General features: G+C 44.6%; 2 protein-coding genes across 2 annotated transcripts in view; both read right to left on the bottom strand.

The window, feature by feature from the left end:
- LOC121404126 overlaps positions 1 to 17176 on the bottom strand; it is a 43547-nt gene extending 26371 nt beyond the window's left edge. Inside the window, exon 1 of the mRNA XM_041592993.1 lies at positions 16596 to 17176. The gene's annotated coding sequence lies outside the window, so the exon portion shown is untranslated. The remainder of the gene's footprint in view (positions 1 to 16595) is intronic.
- Positions 619 to 5111, bottom strand: LOC121404136. The gene is made up of 2 exons (XM_041593124.1): positions 4880 to 5111; positions 619 to 4274 (listed from the first exon to the last, which is right to left on the bottom strand). Exons 1-2 carry the CDS (start codon positions 5109 to 5111, stop codon positions 619 to 621), a joined length of 3888 nt encoding a protein of 1295 aa, XP_041449058.1.
- Positions 17177 to 17962: the final 786 nt, after the last annotated feature.

Below are 17962 nucleotides of genomic sequence, written 5' to 3'. Positions count from 1 at the left end.
TGGTTAACCCAAATGGCATCACTGTAAACTGGTAAAGGGGTCTGCCAGGAACCGTAAAGGCTGTTTTATCGCGCGATTTAATATCAAGAGGTATTTGCCAAAAGGCGTCTTTAAGATCTAAGCTCGTAATGAACTCGGCTTTGGGTAATCTTGCCAGAATACCATCAATAAGTGGCATGGGGTAGGCATCCTTAACTGTAAGGTCATTAACTTTTCTGCTATCAATACATAATCGAACTTTGCCAGGCTTGCGCACTAGCACGACTGGTGAGGACCAACTACTGTTCGATTCTTCGATGACGCCCAGACTCAGCATACGATCTAACTCGTCTGTTGGAAGCTGCCGAGCTTTTTCGGCAACTCTGACTCCATATTTACAATAATTTACTACGTTGGTTAAGTTTACAAATGTTTTTTATTTTCACGACGGGTTACAAATGGTTTGAGGACGTGGCCGTGAACTACGACTCGATGCGTTCGACGAATCTTTGGACTGCACCGAGAACAGGGCGAAGCAATGCACTACAAGCAGTACTGGCATATGTGCGTGTGTACGGGAGCGTACTGAGAGAGCGATAAGTATAAGCAGTATAAGAGATGATGTATGACTATATGATATTAAGAAGACCTATTATCGGCTGCTGCTCCGACTATACTCCCCCCCGTTGAAAGACTAAGGCTTTTAACAGGATCCTCAACGGGTAGGACGCACAGCTTGTTGACAGCTCGACGAGTGGTTCCAGACGGTGTTTTCAGGACGGCAACTCGCACAGTGCCATCAGCTCCAGCGATGATGTCGATCACCCGTGCTAATGGCCACTTCAACGGCGGCAAGTTTTCGTCCTTTATACAGACGATGTCGTTGACTTGGATCGATGGCTGCGGTGTGCGCCATTTGGCACGTTGTTGTAGCAGAGTCAAATACTCCTCACTCCAACGCTTCCAAAAGATCTGCTGAGCACAGGCGACTCTTTGCCAGCAATCTAGTCTGTTAAAGTTTAGATTTGTAACATCTGGCTCGGGAAACTCCATCAGCGGACGACCAATTAGAAAATGTCCTGGTTTAAGGACGCCAAGATCTTCAGGGTTTTCTGAAATTGCGAGAAGAGGACGAGAATTTATTGCAGCCTGGATTTGGCAGACCAATGTCCGCAGCTCGTCAAAGCCAAAGAGTGACGATCCCAGGGAGCGATATAAATGCTGCTTGGCCATCTTCACTGCTGCCTCCCACAAGCCCCCGAAGTGGGGTGAGCGAGGCGGGATAAACTTCCAATTGAAGCCATTGTTGATGCAATGATTATGAACTGCATCACGATGCTTCTCGCTCATAAACAGCCGCCGAAGGTCCTCCAACTCGTTCCTCGCGCCCACAAAATTGGTGGCATTGTCCGACCAAATGCATCGGGGTATGCCGCGCGTGGCAACGAAGCGTTTGAGGGCACTCAAAAATCCAGCAGTTGTGAGGTCCTTCACTAATTCCAACCAAACGGCATTTGTTGCAAAACAGATGAAGACGCTGATGTAGCATTTTGTAGGCGTTCGAGTGCGGCCATCTGGCTTGTAATAAAAGGGACCACAGTAATCGATTCCAGTGACGCTGAATGCAGGCGAATCCTGCACTCGATCCTTCGGTAGGTCAGCCATTATGTGTTCCACAAGACGAGGTCTCGACCTGCAGCAGATGATGCATTTCCGCAACGCTCGAGCAACAGTTTTCATGCCGCCGATGGGCCAGAACTGCAAGCGAATAGATCCCAGTAGAGACTGCGGCCCAGCATGGTGATGCTTCCGATGAAAGTGGATGATGATGGCGAACGTCAATGGATGATCCCTGGGCAAAATTATTGGGTGGCGTGCATCGAAGCCAAGAGTTGAGTGCCGCAAGCGGCCACCAACACGAATCAAACCAACGTCATCTATGAAAGGCGAGAGAGATATAATGCTGCTGGAGGACTCCACACAGTTCCCCTTCCGCAGAGAACGGTACTCGGGATAAAGGTGGGCGCGTTGAACGATGCGACACAACAAGTGCGATCCTTTGCGAAGGTCTTCAGACGAGAGATCAGGTGACCTTTTCTTGCTGACGAACTTATGAACATATCCGAAAATGCGCATCATGACTCCGAATGAGTTAATGTGCTTAAACGAAAGCGAGATGTCGACACGCCCAGACGACAGCAATACTCGATGCCTAATTTCCGGAAGACTGAGTTCGGGCGAACAACGTTCAGGCCAGCTACTTCTTTCGCCTTGCAAGAAAGAAGGTCCATTCATCCACAACCTAGACTGCAAGAGCTCCTGAGGCGCTGCTCCCTTTGAAAGAATGTCAGCCGGGTTCATTTCAGTTGGTACATAGCGCCAATCCATGCCCCTCGTAAGTTGCTGTATTGCGGAAATCTTGTTAGACACAAACACGTTGAATTTGGATGGTTCCTCTCGCAACCAAGACAGTACCACAGTTGAATCCGACCAGCAATGGATCGGGCAGTCGAAGGTATCGATTTTCCTAATTTCGCGAAGTAAATTGGCTAACAGGAACGCTGCACATAGCTCAAGCTTAGGCACCGTGAGGGTTTTCAATGGTGCAACTCTAGCCTTCGAACAAAGCAAATGTACCTCATCGGCGGTATCCCTAAACGAACGAGCGTAGATACAAGCCCCATAGGCCTGGAGGCTGGCATCACAAAAGGCATGCAACTCAAACCTTGCCTTAGGTTGAAGTATATAACGCGGAAATGTAGCGTTACCCACAGTAGCGAAGTCCTTGCAAAACTCAGTCCAAGCCGATTCCAGTGGCTGAGGAAGACTTTCATCCCAATGCAGCTTGTCTCTCCACATGCGCTGCATGATGATTTTCGCTCTGGTCAATGTGGGTCCAATCAATCCCATAGGATCATAGCACCGTGCAATGGTTGACAACACCGAACGCTTAGTGTGCTTGCCAACACCGATTTGAGGTGCAAAAGTAAACAGGAAATTGTCCCTCTGGGGTTCCCAGATGAGTCCAAGCGCCTTGGTCACATCGCTGCCATCATCGAGCTTCAGAAAACTTTCCCTTTCTGCCTCAGGGACTTCACGAAGAACATCAGGAGAGTTTGAACACCATTTCCTTAACTGAAAATTGCCACAAGCAAGAAGCTCCGTGGTTTGACGCATAATATCCAGCACTTCCTCGACTGAATTTCCTCCAGAAATCATATCGTCTACGTAGAAGTCCTGTAGAATGGTTTCCGAACCCAATGGATACGAAGACGACTCATCCATGGCCAGCTGATGCATAGCTCGAATAGCTAAAAACGATGCAGGCTTAGTCCCATAGGTGACGGTGTTTAGCTTGAAGATCTTTATATCGTCGTCAACAGAGTCCCTCCACAAGATGCATTGGAGCATGGTGTCGGGCATTGAGACACGCACGCACCTATACATCTTACCGATATCGCCTGTAAGAGCAATGGAAAATGTACGAAATCGAAGGAGAGTGTGAAACAGCTTGGATTGAATGGTGGGACCTGACATAAGCAGATCATTCAACGAGACACCAGATGTGGTAACTGCAGAGCCGTCGAATACGACTCTCAGCTTTGTCGTGGAGCTATCCTCTTTAATGACGCAATGATGCGGCAAGAAATATCTGCACTTGTGTCTATCTTCATTTGGAACCAGAGACATATGATCCTTCATAAATGCCGAATATTTCGAATATAAAACTGGATTACGCACGAACTTGCGCTCCAAATTTTCCAACCGCCGCTTTGCTTGCAAGTAGGAATCGCCCAAGGACTCCAGACTTCGCTTCATGGGCAAGCTAACAGAATATTCTCCTGAGGGTAATCGAGTGTGATGTTTGACAAAGTGGTCCTCGCAGTGCAGCTCCTCCTTTGTTGCCCTAACGATTGGCTCAAAGATGTGCTCCACTTCCCAAAATTGACGAACCAACTCATCGAGCCGAGTGCTGTGATTGATGTCATCCGAAGATTGGGTTGCGATGAACGACGAGTTATTGAGGGCCGAGTGCCCGCCACCAGAAATAATCCATCCTAGATGTGTCTTCTGCAGCAACGGTAGTCCAGGCGCCAGCTGAATTTGCCCCACACACAGCAACTCGAAGAAAAGTCCGGCTCCGATGAGCAGGTCAATCCGCTGTGGCTTATGGAACGAAGGGTCAGCAAGCTGGATATTCGACGGTATAGGCCAACTAGCAGTGCTAACTGTGATGCTAGGTTGATGGTCCGTGATCTTCTGGGCAACGACGGCAGTGATGCTAGTGGTGAACTCTGAAATCCGCGATTTCAGAACGAGATCCACCGAGATACCTTATGTTGGGAAGCTAGGATCTCCTATGCCAGAGACAGCGGTAAGCGATTTGGTTGTTCGAAGTTTTAGCTGATTAGCTAGACGACTAGTTATGAAATGCAATTGCGATCCCGAATCCAAAAATGCGCGACAGGGTACGAAAGTTCCAACGCTGTTTTTTACGAGAACGACGGCAGTGGCTAAAAGCACAGCATCAGATGGACTGTGGGACATAAAGGCTTGAGGCACGGAGGGCGATACTGCAACCATGGCGTTACGACTTGGTTGTGCTGGTGAGGCTTCAATTGGAGGAACAGATTGGGCAGCCTCTGTTGGACGAATGAAATGCAAAAGAGTGTGGTGCTTCGATCGGCAAGTGCGGCAGGGACCTGATCTACAATCTCTCAATTGATGGCCTTTCGTAGGCAATTTAGGCATAGCAAGAGCCTCTTGGCTTCCAGGCGACGATCATTCGGCGATAGAATTGCAAACCGTTGACAATTGGCAATCATGTGATGAGTACTCTCGCACAGTTCACAAGAAACTGGAGCGTTCGATGCTACAAATGTCTTTCTTTGATGCGTACTCACGGTTTTTCCGGACTTGCCAACCTGACCATCTTGTCCTTGTCCTTGATCCACATTTTCAAGCGTGCGACATCTTTTTTCCAAGAATCCAGACAGTTTCTCCCAAGATGGCAGCTCTTGATTCGACGAAGACTCCTCCCATCTATTTTGAGAGGCTTTGTCCAGCTTCTGAAGAACAGTCTGCACGATAATGCAATCCGCCACTTCTTCCTTGCTTGCAAGCGACTCCATAGCACGAATATGCGATGTAACTCTGTCGGTCAATTCCCTCAATCTGCCCACCTTCAGCCGTCAGCCTTCTCCAACCCAAATATCCCTCTGATGTGTGCCTGCAAAATAAAACGTTTATTATCAAAGCGTCGCTTCAGAATGTCTAATGCTATGATATAATTAGCTTCATTTATTTCCAACGAGCTGATGGTATTCAGGGCTGCGCCACTCAAGCAGGAACGTAGATGCTGCAGCTTTTCGATAGGGCTCAGCTCAGACTCCTTGTCAATAATCGCGGTGAACATTGAGAAGAAATTGGCCCACTCCGTATAAATTCCACTGAATTTGGGCAGCTCCAGATGAGGTAACCGAGATCGATTAGACATTATGACGATTGACTGCGATTCACTAGAGTTGGCGTTGAATGTGGAACAATGCTTATTGCTCGAGCGACTTCCAAGCTCGCGCTGAAGAATGGTCCTCAACGACAATATCGACGAGTCGAATTTGGCAGGAATTTCACTGGACATTGACTCGAAATCCAAATCCTCCAAACTGGTGTGTGCCACAACAAAATTTGACTTAAGCTCCGTCAATGATTCCAACAGCCCTCGCAAGTCGTATTCATCCATTTGACGCAACTTTTCACTATCCATCTCTGTGCGTATGGACTCTAGCCGATCGAAAATAGCTCTAGCCTTCAGTCTCATGAAGGAAATACGAGATACCGGAACAGGGACTTGGGTGCTGGCTGCATTCGCACTAAAACTTCCGCCCGATGGAGCAGCGCCAAATGTCACAGAATCACTTTCATTGTCCATAGCAAACGATCCACTCTTTCTGCTATTCTTTTTCTTGCCCATGGTTTTGGTTATAGAAAACGGTTGACGCGGAGGGTGCTAGTCGATCACAATTAAATATTATTACGCAACGCGCGAGTTCAAACGAGTTCAAAACGAGTTCAAACGCCTTTGCGTTCACTTTTTTGGCACTTATATATGCGATAGGTATGCACCGGTAAAAGCAACGAAGCGACGACGGAAAACCAACGATTATGCAAAGAGAGATGTACTCTGCTTTCGAGTTCGAATTTCAGAGAGTTATTACTGCAGCCTCTCACAAGAGCTGGCTGAAGCAAACGACCAAAGAGGAGGCGAAGAACACTAACGGACCACGCTTAGAACTCTATGCAGCCAGTCTCGACAGTGCGTTGCGCAGGCTGAAGCAGACGGTGAAAGAGAATACGAAAACGAATAGCGGGCCGCTAGAACTGCTAAGGTCGGTCACAACGACTTTTGGTTCGCTACTTTTTCACAAATGTCATGTTAAACCTTCAAATTTGGATTGATTGAATGGTTTAAACACTTTTAACGCACTGTAAGTCCACGGCGATCACGTCGGGGTCACCAAAATGTTGGAAGCTGCCGAGCTTTTTCGGCAACTCTGACTCCACATTTACAATAATTTACTCCGTTGGTTAAGTTTACAAATGTTTTTTATTTTCACGACGGGTTACAAATGGTTTGAGGCCGTGGCCTTGAACTACGACTCGATGCGTTCGACGAATCTTTGGACTGCACCGAGAACAGGGCGAAGCAATGCACTATAAGCAGTACTGGCATATGTGCGTGTGTACGGGAGCGTACTGAGAGAGCGATAAGTATAAGCAGTATAAGAGATGATGTATGACTATATGATATTAAGAAGACCTATTATCGGCTGCTGCTCCGAACACGTCGTACATCGATTTTTCTATCGCGGGTGAAACGGGATAATGTCGCTGCTTAATTGGTTTGGCGTCCGCCACATCAATCGAATGCGATATTAAGGTAGTGCGTCCCAAACCTTTTATAGCGAACGAAGGAAACTGGCGCATAGTTTTTGCTAGGAATTGCTGTTGTTGTTCAGTTAATGACCTACTTAAAGGGTCGCTCAAAGACGAAGCAATTGATATGCCGTCCAGAAGTCTATACCTAGATACAAGTCTCCAGACAAGGAGGGGACTAGAAAGAAGGTAATTTTCCGGGATTCGCCTCGATAGTCTACCTCAGTAGTCAGGCGACCAATTATGTCCTGCGATTTACCATCTGCCGTTTTCACTGAGGCCGACAACCGCTTATATGTTGTTGTCTCTATCACGTCTTTAGCAAACTGTCCGCCAATGCAGCACACCGAAGCTCCCGTGTCCAACAATCCAACAACTGTTTTACATAGTAAGGTGACTTGAGCATACGGTCGTAAATCAGGCAGTTTCCCAATTACCGTCTCTAATAGTATCTTGCGTTCAGACCTATTTTTACGATTAAAGGCGATTCTACGTAATCGGGAACGAGTTATACTTTGGAAGGGAGTATAATGATCAATGAAAGGTTTTAAATCAGGGTGGTTTGACGTGGCAGGTATTAGTTTATGTAACAATTGTTGAGTACCATCTAATCGGTATTCGTCCCCTTCGAGACAAACTGTTTGCGTGCACTTCTCTGCGGTGCACGCGCTGCTGAGTTTTTTGTGGAATTTAAGCTGCAACGGCGACAGCTAGGCTTATACGTGTCAGCCTTTCCGCAGCCAAAACAGAAAACTCGCCGTTCTGCTAAACACTCCTGGTAACGGTGGCCCTTCGCCTCACAATTCCAACAAGAAGCCTCAATGGCAGCTAAATCCAACTCTTCATTATCCGAAATCTCCGACTCAGAAACGTAGTCTGTTTGCTGCCCTACCGCACTAATATTCCGATATTTTGGCTTCGGTATGGCCACGGACGGTTTGTGTACCGTTTGCATAAAAATTTCTCGGGTTCGCACAAGATGTCGCAATTGAGCAATTGTGGTTGCCGGTTCATACAGAATTTCTTGCTGAACCTCAGTTAGCAGATTAGCCCGTAAAGTCTCTAATAAAGACATCTCTGACAATGGGTGTGTGAGCTTATCTGCCAAGGAGGCGATCACGCTGTAGAAATCGTCAAACGATTCATTGGAACGCTGTTTACGTTCTTCGATTTCAGTACGTATTATGCGATCAGTGCGAGAATCTTTAAATTGCCCTTTTAGAGCCAAACACAAGTCATACCAACGAATCTGAGATACACTTTTGTGGTATCTCCAGTACCATTCACTAGCCTTGCCCTCAAATAAGTTGCTAGAATGGCGAGCAACCAATTCAAAATTCCCATTCAGGGTTTGATGGGTCAAGGCTTCGACTCTATAAATGAAGTTATCTATAGACATCGAATCCTTCCCGTTAAATCGCAACTTCCAATTTGCCATTATCTGACTTATGCGGTCGGGACGCACCTCAAAAGCTAGTGGAGTCTGACTGGATCTTCGATCAGATTCCCTTGCTTGAACAGAAGCTGAATGAGACTGTGAATTGGACAGCAGTTGCTGAAGATTCTGCTGCTCAACGTGTGTCACTGTTGGCATCTGTTCCATTCCGATTGGAGATCCCTCTCTAGCTGAAGTAGTCGAACTGGCTTGTAAGCCTAGACTAATAGCTTGTGTTAATCTATCGGTTAACTGGGCCAATGCTGAGGTCATAGCTAGAGTTTGCTTTGCCATTTCAGCTGATATCGTGCTAGCCAATACTGTTTGCAATACATCCCTCGTAGCTCTGTTAGCCGAAGACGGGGTGGAAGCCTCTACATTCTCCTGATCATTTGCAGGGTCAGACATGGTTGCACCTTCGATTTGTTTGGCTTTGGATCTAGTAAGAAGTGACTGAGCGACTGAAGGTGCTCTATAATTCGAAGTTGATGCCCGTGCGGTGTTAAGATTTGATATGGACGTTGAGCTTCCTACTTCTAAGGCCTGTTTGCACACTGGACAACGTTTTCTTTGACCATTGGCTGAATTAAAGCACTCTGGGTGGAAGGTGTGACCACAACTCGTCACCAATGCTAGATCTTTATTAACGATGTTTTTCGAACACAAATAGCAAAGCGTCTCAGTGTCTTTCAGATTAATGAACTTTTCTGGGCTCCGGTTACAAGGCATTTCTCTCGAATCGAGTAATTGAGTTTATTTATTATTAATAATGCTGAGATTAGTCGGTAATAAAACAAAAAAAAATAAAAGAAAAAAAAAATTTCATAAAAATGTATGGGGGCCATGCGATCGTTTTCATATGGCTGTAACGGTTTGTATCAGCTTATCTTGTATGTGCTAGTCAAAATAGAAGAGAATACGAGAGAAAACAAAACAAAAATAGTATAGAACGAAATTGAAGCGGTTAGTGGTAACAAAAAGGTAGCTCACTTAACTCCTGCTACCAATATTCTATAGGAAACAACAGTGATAGCGGGAAAAACATAGGTTGCCTTGGGAGTGAACTTATATTTGAAAGTATCACAATTCCAAAGTGCAACGGTAGGGTATGAGTGTCACACAGCAAGGAATGGAATGCGGCGAATTCCCGCTCAGCTGTCTGCATGCCAGCTGCTTTGTTGCTTGGAGTCAGCTGCTAATGAGCCAGCGACCATTGGGCTGGCAACTGGCTGGACTGGGCAATTCGAATTTAAAATTGCACTAAGTGCCAATTCTGCAATTGCACATAAAAAAAAATGGTTGCCCAACAATTCTACTGGAATAAAAACTGGCCGACTTACCGCTTATTGGCGATTGGCACTCTTGTTATTTCCACTTGGTATCTAGTTGCTGCTCCACACTTTTGTTCACTTTATAATTGCTTCGATCTTGTTTTATTTTAAATATCGGGCAGAAACACTGTGAGTTGACCTCGGCGCGGATTAAGGTAGTCGCTATTTAATTGATTTGTACTAGCGACGTAACCTCTTCGGGTGGGAGCCAGCATAGAAAAGACCATGACCGTCGCTGGGCGCACCTACCAGAACCTGATAACAGCGAAAGTGCCGCATCCGCCATTTCCAAATAATTAACATAAATAGGTAGCTACACTACTCTCACTCCCGATCGTTGCCACCTTGCACCGCCGATTATGACCACTAGGGGCGCTAGCATAAGCTACCACATTCGCCTAGGGAAATTTTAATTTCGGTGGCTCCAAAATCGATGTTTCAAGCGACACTACAATTTCCCCCTACCAAAATCACACTTTGGGGGAACAACACCAAAAGTGGGATCCTCGCTTGAACCTGTTTATATTAAAAAGAGCAAGTTATTGTTTTAAGTCTTTTGCATGAAATTTTAATATCACTTTACCCTGCAAATCTTCAACCTCGTAATAACAATTTCCCAGCTTCCGTCTTATCCGACTTTTTATAAAAGCTGGTGCCAGTTTCGCACTGAAGCCTTTGGCGAAGTTGCTTTGCTGGAAGTTCCGGCGATATATCTCCTGACCTACGCTAAATGACACCTCCCGACTACGTAAATTATACGTTCTTTCATTTCGAGAGTGTTGGGCGTGCATTGTATCTTTGGCCTTGTGCCTAATGAGCTCAAACGAATCTTCTGTGCTCACTTGTACCGTACGATCTTCTAACATCTGTAACTTCCTTAACAGCTTGTAGCTGGCTCCATCGACTACCATGTGCTGGCCAAAGGCGAGGCGATATGGCGTGGTATTTATAGCGGAATGGACTGAGGAACGTAGAGCACAGCAAATGCTACTGAGCTGCTCATCCCAATTCTTTTGATCAGGGCGAACATAGGACTTTATTGCAGCTATAACTGATCTGTTCACTCGTTCTGATGCGTTGGCCTGCGGAGCGTAAAAAGCAGTATAAGTGTGAACAATGTGATATTTTTTCAGTAGAGAGTTAAAAATCTCTGACATAAACTGCACCCCATTGTCCGAAACGATTGTTTCAGGAACACCAAAGCAGTGGAACACATCTTCCTCCAGGTATCGTGTGACTACATCCGCAGTAAATTTTTTTACTGGCTTTAGAAAAGAAAACTTAGACAAGTGGTCCAAAACGATAAATATCCCTATATGACCAGAACGACTTCGGGGATAAGGTCCAAGGAAATCGACATAAAGTTTCTGGAAAACCCTATCAGACTGACCAGTGTTCCCTAGCGGAGGTCTTCATCTTCCTCCAGGTATCGTGTGACTACATCCGCAGTAAATTTTTTTACTGGCTTTAGAAAAGGAAACTTAGACAAGTGGTCCAAAACGATAAATATCCCTATATGACCAGAACGACTTCGGGGATAAGGTCCAAGGAAATCGACATAAAGTTTCTGGAAAACCCTATCAGACTGACCAGTGTTCCCTAGCGGAGGTGGCAGGGTGCGATTGGGATACTTTGTGATCTTACACACATGACACTTGTTTATGTACGTTTTTACGTCGGACACCAAACTTGGCGAATAGTAAAACCGTCTAAGTTTTTCTAGAGTTTTATTTATACCACAGTGGGATGCTAGTGGGTCTTCATGAGCATCTTTTAAGGCTTCTTCGACTAATCCCCGGGGTATCCAAAGCTTCCAACACAAATCGTCAGCTATTTTTTCTTTGGCAGCGTGTTCGGCTCGTCGATAAATGTAACCGTGTACCAACTTTAGATCGGGAGTTTTGGTCGCATTTACTTCAATTTTGTCTTTGAGGGATACGTACTCAAGCGACTTAAACTGTTCGGACTGAAGATCTACAATACTGACCATAACTAATGACGATAGGTCTTCTGTATTTGTACGTGAAAGAGCATCGGGAACTATGTTTTGACTTCCCTTCCGATGCTGAATCTTAAAATGGAAACCTTGAAGTTTTAAGGACCATCTAGCTAACCAGGAACTGAGATCCGCTTGGGTCATTAGCCATTTTAACGACGCATGGTCTGTAATAATGCTAAACTCTTGTCCTTCGATATATGCCCTAAACTTCTTAACCGCTAAAACTGCTGCTAAACACTCTTTTTCGGTAACTGTGTAGTTTCTTTGGCATTTATTTAGCTTCCGGAACATAAAGGCTACAGGAACTTCCTCATTATCCTCCGTGTTTTGCATCAAAACGGCTCCTACGCCGGTGTTACTTGCATCACAATGTATGCTAAAGGGTATGTTAAAATTCGGGCTATTTAACACCGGAGCTGTACTCATATGCTCTTTTAACAACTCGAACCGCTTTTTGGGCTTCTTCGCTCCAACCAAAACTACGCTTCTGCTTTAAGGTATCAGTTAAAGCGGCCGCTAGTGCAGCGTAGTTCTGGATAAATTTATGATACCATCCAGTTAGGCCAAGGAAACGACGAACTTGCTTAATCGATCGAGGTACCGGGAAGTCGGTAATAGCTAGGATTTTCTCTGGATCGGTACTAATGGTGCCATTGCCAATTACGTGGCCTAAATACTTGACCTCTTTCCGGCAGAAATGACTTTTTTCCACATTTATGGTCAAATTGGCTATCTTTAATTGGTTAGCTACAATCCCCAATACTTCCATATGCCGCTCAAAGGTGTCAGACACGATCAAGACGTCATCCAGGTAGATGAAAACTTCATTACGCAAGTTGGCTGGAATAATTTTATCCATGAGCCTTGACATGGTATGAGGTGAATTGGTTAACCCAAATGGCATCACTGTAAACTGGTAAAGGGGTCTGCCAGGAACCGTAAAGGCTGTTTTATCGCGCGATTTAATATCAAGAGGTATTTGCCAAAAGGCGTCTTTAAGATCTAAGCTCGTAATGAACTCGGCTTTGGGTAATCTTGCCAGAATACCATCAATAAGTGGCATGGGGTAGGCATCCTTTACTGTAAGGTCATTAACTTTTCTGCTATCAATACATAATCGAACTTTGCCAGGCTTGCGCACTAGCACGACTGGTGAGGACCAACTACTGTTCGATTCTTCGATGACGCCCAGACTCAGCATACGATCTAACTCGTCGTACATCGATTTTTCTATCGCGGGTGAAACGGGATAATGACGCTGCTTAATTGGTTTGGCGTCCGCCACATCAATCGAATGCGATATTAAGGTAGTGCGTCCCAAACCTTTTATAGCGAACGAAGGAAACTGGCGCATAGTTTTTGCTAGGAATTGCTGTTGTTGTTCAGTTAATGACCTACTTAAAGGGTCGCTCAAAGACGAAACAGAAAGCTGTTCAATTTAGAGAGAATTTGGAAGCAATTGATATGCCGTCCATAAGTATATACCTAGATACAAGTCTCCAGACAAGGAGGGGACTAGAAAGAAGGTAATTTTCCGGGATTCGCCTCGATAGTCTACCTCAGTAGTCAGGCGACCAATTATGTCCTGCGATTTACCATCTGCCGTTTTCACTGAGGCCGACAACCGCTTATATGTTGTTGTCTCTATCACGTCTTTAGAAAACTGTCCGCCAATGCAGCACACCGAAGCTCCCGTGTCCAACAATCCAACAACTGTTTTACCTAGTAAGGTGACTTGAGCATACGGTCGTAAATCATGAGGTTTCCCAATTACCGTCTCTAATAGCATCTTGCGTTCAGACCTATTTTTACGATTAAAGGCGATTCTACGTAATCGGGAACGAGTTATACTTTGGAAGGGAGTATAATGATCAATGAAAGGTTTTAAATCGTGGTTTGACGTGGCAGGTATTAGTTTATGTAACAATTGTTGAGTACCATCTAATCGGTATTCGTCCCCTTCGAGACAAACTGTTTGCGTGCACTTCTCTGCGGTGCACGCGCTGCTGAGGTTTTTGTGGAATTTAAGCTGCAACGGCGACAGCTAGGCTTATACGTGTCAGCCTTTCCGCAGCCAAAACAGAAAACTCGCCGTTCTGCTAAACACTCCTGGTAACGGTGGCCCTTCGCCTCACAATTCCAACAAGAAGCCTCAATGGCAGCTAAATCCAACTCTTCATTATCCGAAATCTCCGACTCAGAAACGTAGTCTGTTTGCTACGCACTAATATTCCGATATTTTGGCTTCCGTATGGCCACGGACGGTTTGTGTACCGTTTGCATAAAAATTTCTCGGGTTCGCACAAGATGTCGCAATTGAGCAATTGTGGTTGCCGGTTCGTACAGAATTTCTTGCTGAACCTCAGTAAGCAGATTAGCCCGTAAAGTCTCTAATAAAGACATCTCTGACAATGGGTGTGTGAGCTTATCTGCCAAGGAGGCGATCACGCTGTAGAAATCGTCAAACGATTCATTGGAACGCTGTTTACGTTCTTCGATTTCAGTACGTATTATGCGATCAGTGCGAGAATCTTTAAATTGCCCTTTTAGAGCCAAACACAAGTCATACCGACGAATCTGAGATACACTTTTGTGGTATCTCCAGTACCATTCACTAGCCTTGCCCTCAAATAAGTTGCTAGAATGGCGAGCAACCAATTCAAAATTCCCATTCAGGGTTTGATGGGTCAAGGCTTCGACTCTATAAATGAAGTTATCTATAGACATCGAATCCTTCCCGTTAAATCGCAACTTCCAATTTGCCATTATCTGACTTATGCGGTCGGGACGCACCTCAAAAGCTAGTGGAGTCTGACTGGATCTTCGATCAGATTCCCCTGCTTGAACAGAAGCTGAATGAGACTGTAAATTGGACAACAGTTGCTGAAGATTCTGCTGCTCAACGTGTGTCACTGTTGGCATCTGTTCCATTCCGATTGGAGATCCCTCTCTAGCTGAAGCAGTCGAACTGGCTTGTAAGCCTAGACTAATAGCTTGTGTTAATCTATCGGTTAACTGGGCCAATGCTGAGGTCATAGCTAGAGTTTGCTTTGCCATTTCAGCTGATATCGTGCTAGCCAATACTGTTTGCAATACATCCCTCGTAGCTCTGTTAGCCGAAGACGGGGTGGAAGCCTCTACATTCTCCTGATCATTTGCAGGGTCAGACATGGTTGCACCTTCGATTTGTTTGGCTTTCGATCTAGTAAGAAGTGACTGAGCGACTGAAGGTGCTCTATAATTCGAAGTTGATGCCCGTGCGGTGTTAAGATTTGATATGGACGTTGAGCTTCCTACTTCTAAGGCCTGTTTGCACACTGGACAACGTTTTCTTTGTCCATTGGCTGAATTAAAGCACTCTGGGTGGAAGGTGTGACCACAACTCGTCACCAATGCTAGATCTTTATTAACGATGTTTTTCGAACACAAATAGCAAAGCGTCTCAGTGTCTTTCAGATTAATGAACTTTTCTGGGCTCCGGTTACAAGGCATTTCTCTCGAATCGAGTAATTGAGTTTATTTATTATTAATAATGCTGAGATTAGTCGGTAATAAAACAAAAAAAATAAAAGAAAAAAAAAATATTCATAAAAATGTATGGGGGCCATGCGATCGTTTTCATATGGCTGTAACGGTTTGTATCAGCTTATCTTGTATGTGCTAGTCAAAATAGAAGAGAATACGAGAGAAAACAAAACAAAAATAGTATAGAACGAAATTGAAGCGGTTAGTGGTAACAAAAAGGTAGCTCACTTAACTCCTGCTACCAATATTCTATAGGAAACAACAGTGATAGCGGGAAAAACATAGGTTGCCCTGGGAGTGAACTTATATTTGAAAGTATCACAATTCCAAAGTGCAACGGTAGGGTATGAGTGTCACACAGCAAGGAATGGAATGCGGCGAATTCCCGCTCAGCCGTCTGCATGCCAGCTGCTTTGTTGCTGGTTTTAGTCGGCGAAGCGATCTCTTTTAGTTACTTGGAGTCAGCTGCTAATGAGCCAGCGATGTACTGGGCAATTCGAATTTAAAATTGCACTAAGTGCCAATTCTGCAATTGCACATAAAAAACGAGAAGGAACGTGTGAGTCGTTTCTGGGGACACGACTCTACTTATACCCGTACTCAGTCAGTATATACATTTTTGAGCTTATGATTTTTTTGAATTTTAGAAAAAAAAAATTTTACATCTTACATTTTTTTGCTACATCTGCTATCTACATATACATATACAATGTCTATTCTACATCTAACATGTAGATTGTACATGTTCCATTTAGATTCTACATCTCCTCCGCTAGGGGTTGCTCGCGCACTGAACGCGGCAGAGTGTGCGAGCGAGAAGGAAAATGAGATGCGTTGTCGTGTCGGGAGGGGGAGGGGAAGCAACTGAAAATTAATTTCTTCATTCTGGCTATAATTATAATCCGATCTGGATCAGATTCGGCAGTCTGGTAGATATGGGCATTCTCTACGATACTGCGGTTTTAGTTTTATCGTATCTTTAAAAATGTGCCTGCCACAGATTTTCGTCTTTTGTGTGGGCGGAAGGGGGCGGGGCGAAATTTTGAAATACACTTGTAGCAGTGGGATATTACATGAGTCTGGAAACCAAATTTGGTTGCCCTAGCTCTTATAGTCTCTGAGATCTAGGCGCTCAACAAGACAGACAGACAGACAGACAGACAGACAGACAGACAGACGGACAGACGGACAGACAGACATGGCTATATCGACTCGGCTATTGATGCTGATCAAGAATATATATACTTTATGGGGTCGGAAACGTTTCCTTCTCTGCGTTACACACATCCACTTTTACCACAAATCTAATATACCCCTTAACTCTTTTTTGAGTACGGGTATAAAAATGGTTGCCCAACAATTCTACTGGAATAAAAACTGGCCGACTTACCGCTTATTGGCGATTGACACTCTTGTTATTTCCACTTGGTATCTAGTTGCTGCTCCACACTTTTGTTCACTTTATAATTGCTTCGATCTTGTTTTATTTTAAATATCGGGCAGAAACACTGTGAGTTTACCTCGGCGCGGATTAAGGTAGTCGCTATTTAATTGATTTGTACTAGCGACGTAACCTCTTCGGGTGGGAGCCAGCATAGAAAAGACCATGACCGTCGCTGGGCGCACCTACCAGAACCTGATAACAGCGAAAGTGCCGCATCCGCCATTTCCAAATAATGAACATAAATAGGTAGCTACACTTCTCTCACTCCCGATCGTTGCCACCTTGCACCGCCGATTATGACCACTAGGGGCGCTAGCATAAGATACGATCCTTTCTTGTTGACTAGGTGACACGATGAATCCGTTTTATTGTGAAACATTTGTAGTTCACAACTTGTTTCGGCTGAGAACATGGTTTGTTTATTGTAGCACACAAAGTCACTGTTTGCTTCTTGATGACAGTTTTTGAATTCACTCTCTGATAGTTCAATGAACTCGTCTCGATGACTGTTGATTGCCATATATAGTGTTTTTATTTCAAACATGCTTATCTCATTTTTATTTGTCACCGGGATCGGCTTTAACTTGTATATTTCAAGTTTGTTTGCTGACACTAATGGAAATGTCACCTTGATGATTGCATGATCATCTATTATTGTGCCTTCAGCTTTCATCATTTGGTAAACCATGAGCATATTGGCGGGAGTCACTGGAAGTGCTTGTCCTGGCCTTAAATGATCACGTATCTGTTCTAGTTGTTCCTTTAGTTGTCGTGCTGATATTAGCATAGGGCCAATTGTGTTGTGTGGATATCTGTCAAGACATTGATGATTTCTGCTTGCATTCGTTGAAGGTTTGCAGATAATAGAGTCAACTGCGTAGATAATGCTAAGTAACATTGAAAAGCGATGAAGTGATCAGCTCTTCCCTTTGACTCGGTGATAAAGTCCTCAACTCGACTTAGTCTTTTGGAGTTTGATATTTCATCCCGTTTTATTACATTAATTGTAGAGTCAATCAATGATGTCTGATTTTTAAGCAGAGTTAGTAGGTGATTCTCCTTATCTTAACCTTTGCTATCGTTTCCGACATGTCACGGGCATATGTTGAGTCTAATACGCCAAACAGACTGCTTGCGATGTTTCCAATGATGTCCAGCGGAGCTCTTTGTTTCCGTGGCCTTGCTAATAAATTATTTTCAGCTTTCAGGTCCTATATATGTTTGAATATATGTTTGAAATGTTTATACATACTGGTGCATGCGTCTACTTGTAGTCTACTTTTGTAGTACCCATGGTGTGTTATGTCTTTCCA

The sequence above is a fragment of the Drosophila obscura genome, unplaced genomic scaffold (assembly GCF_018151105.1).
Source record: "Drosophila obscura isolate BZ-5 IFL unplaced genomic scaffold, ASM1815110v1 contig_186, whole genome shotgun sequence".
Taxonomy (NCBI): domain Eukaryota; kingdom Metazoa; phylum Arthropoda; class Insecta; order Diptera; family Drosophilidae; genus Drosophila; species Drosophila obscura.
Note: the sequence above shows the minus strand (reverse complement) of the source record. Positions and strands in the feature narration are given on the sequence as shown.

Coding starts and splice junctions, on each gene's coding strand:
- LOC121404136 (XM_041593124.1), bottom strand. CDS start 5,111: ATGGAGTCGCTTGCAAGCAAGGAAGAAGTGGCGGATTGCATTATCGTG. Junction 4,275..4,879: donor CAAGTCCGGAAAAACCGTGA/GTACGCATCAAA, acceptor CGCGGATTTCAG/AGTTCACCACTAGCATCACT.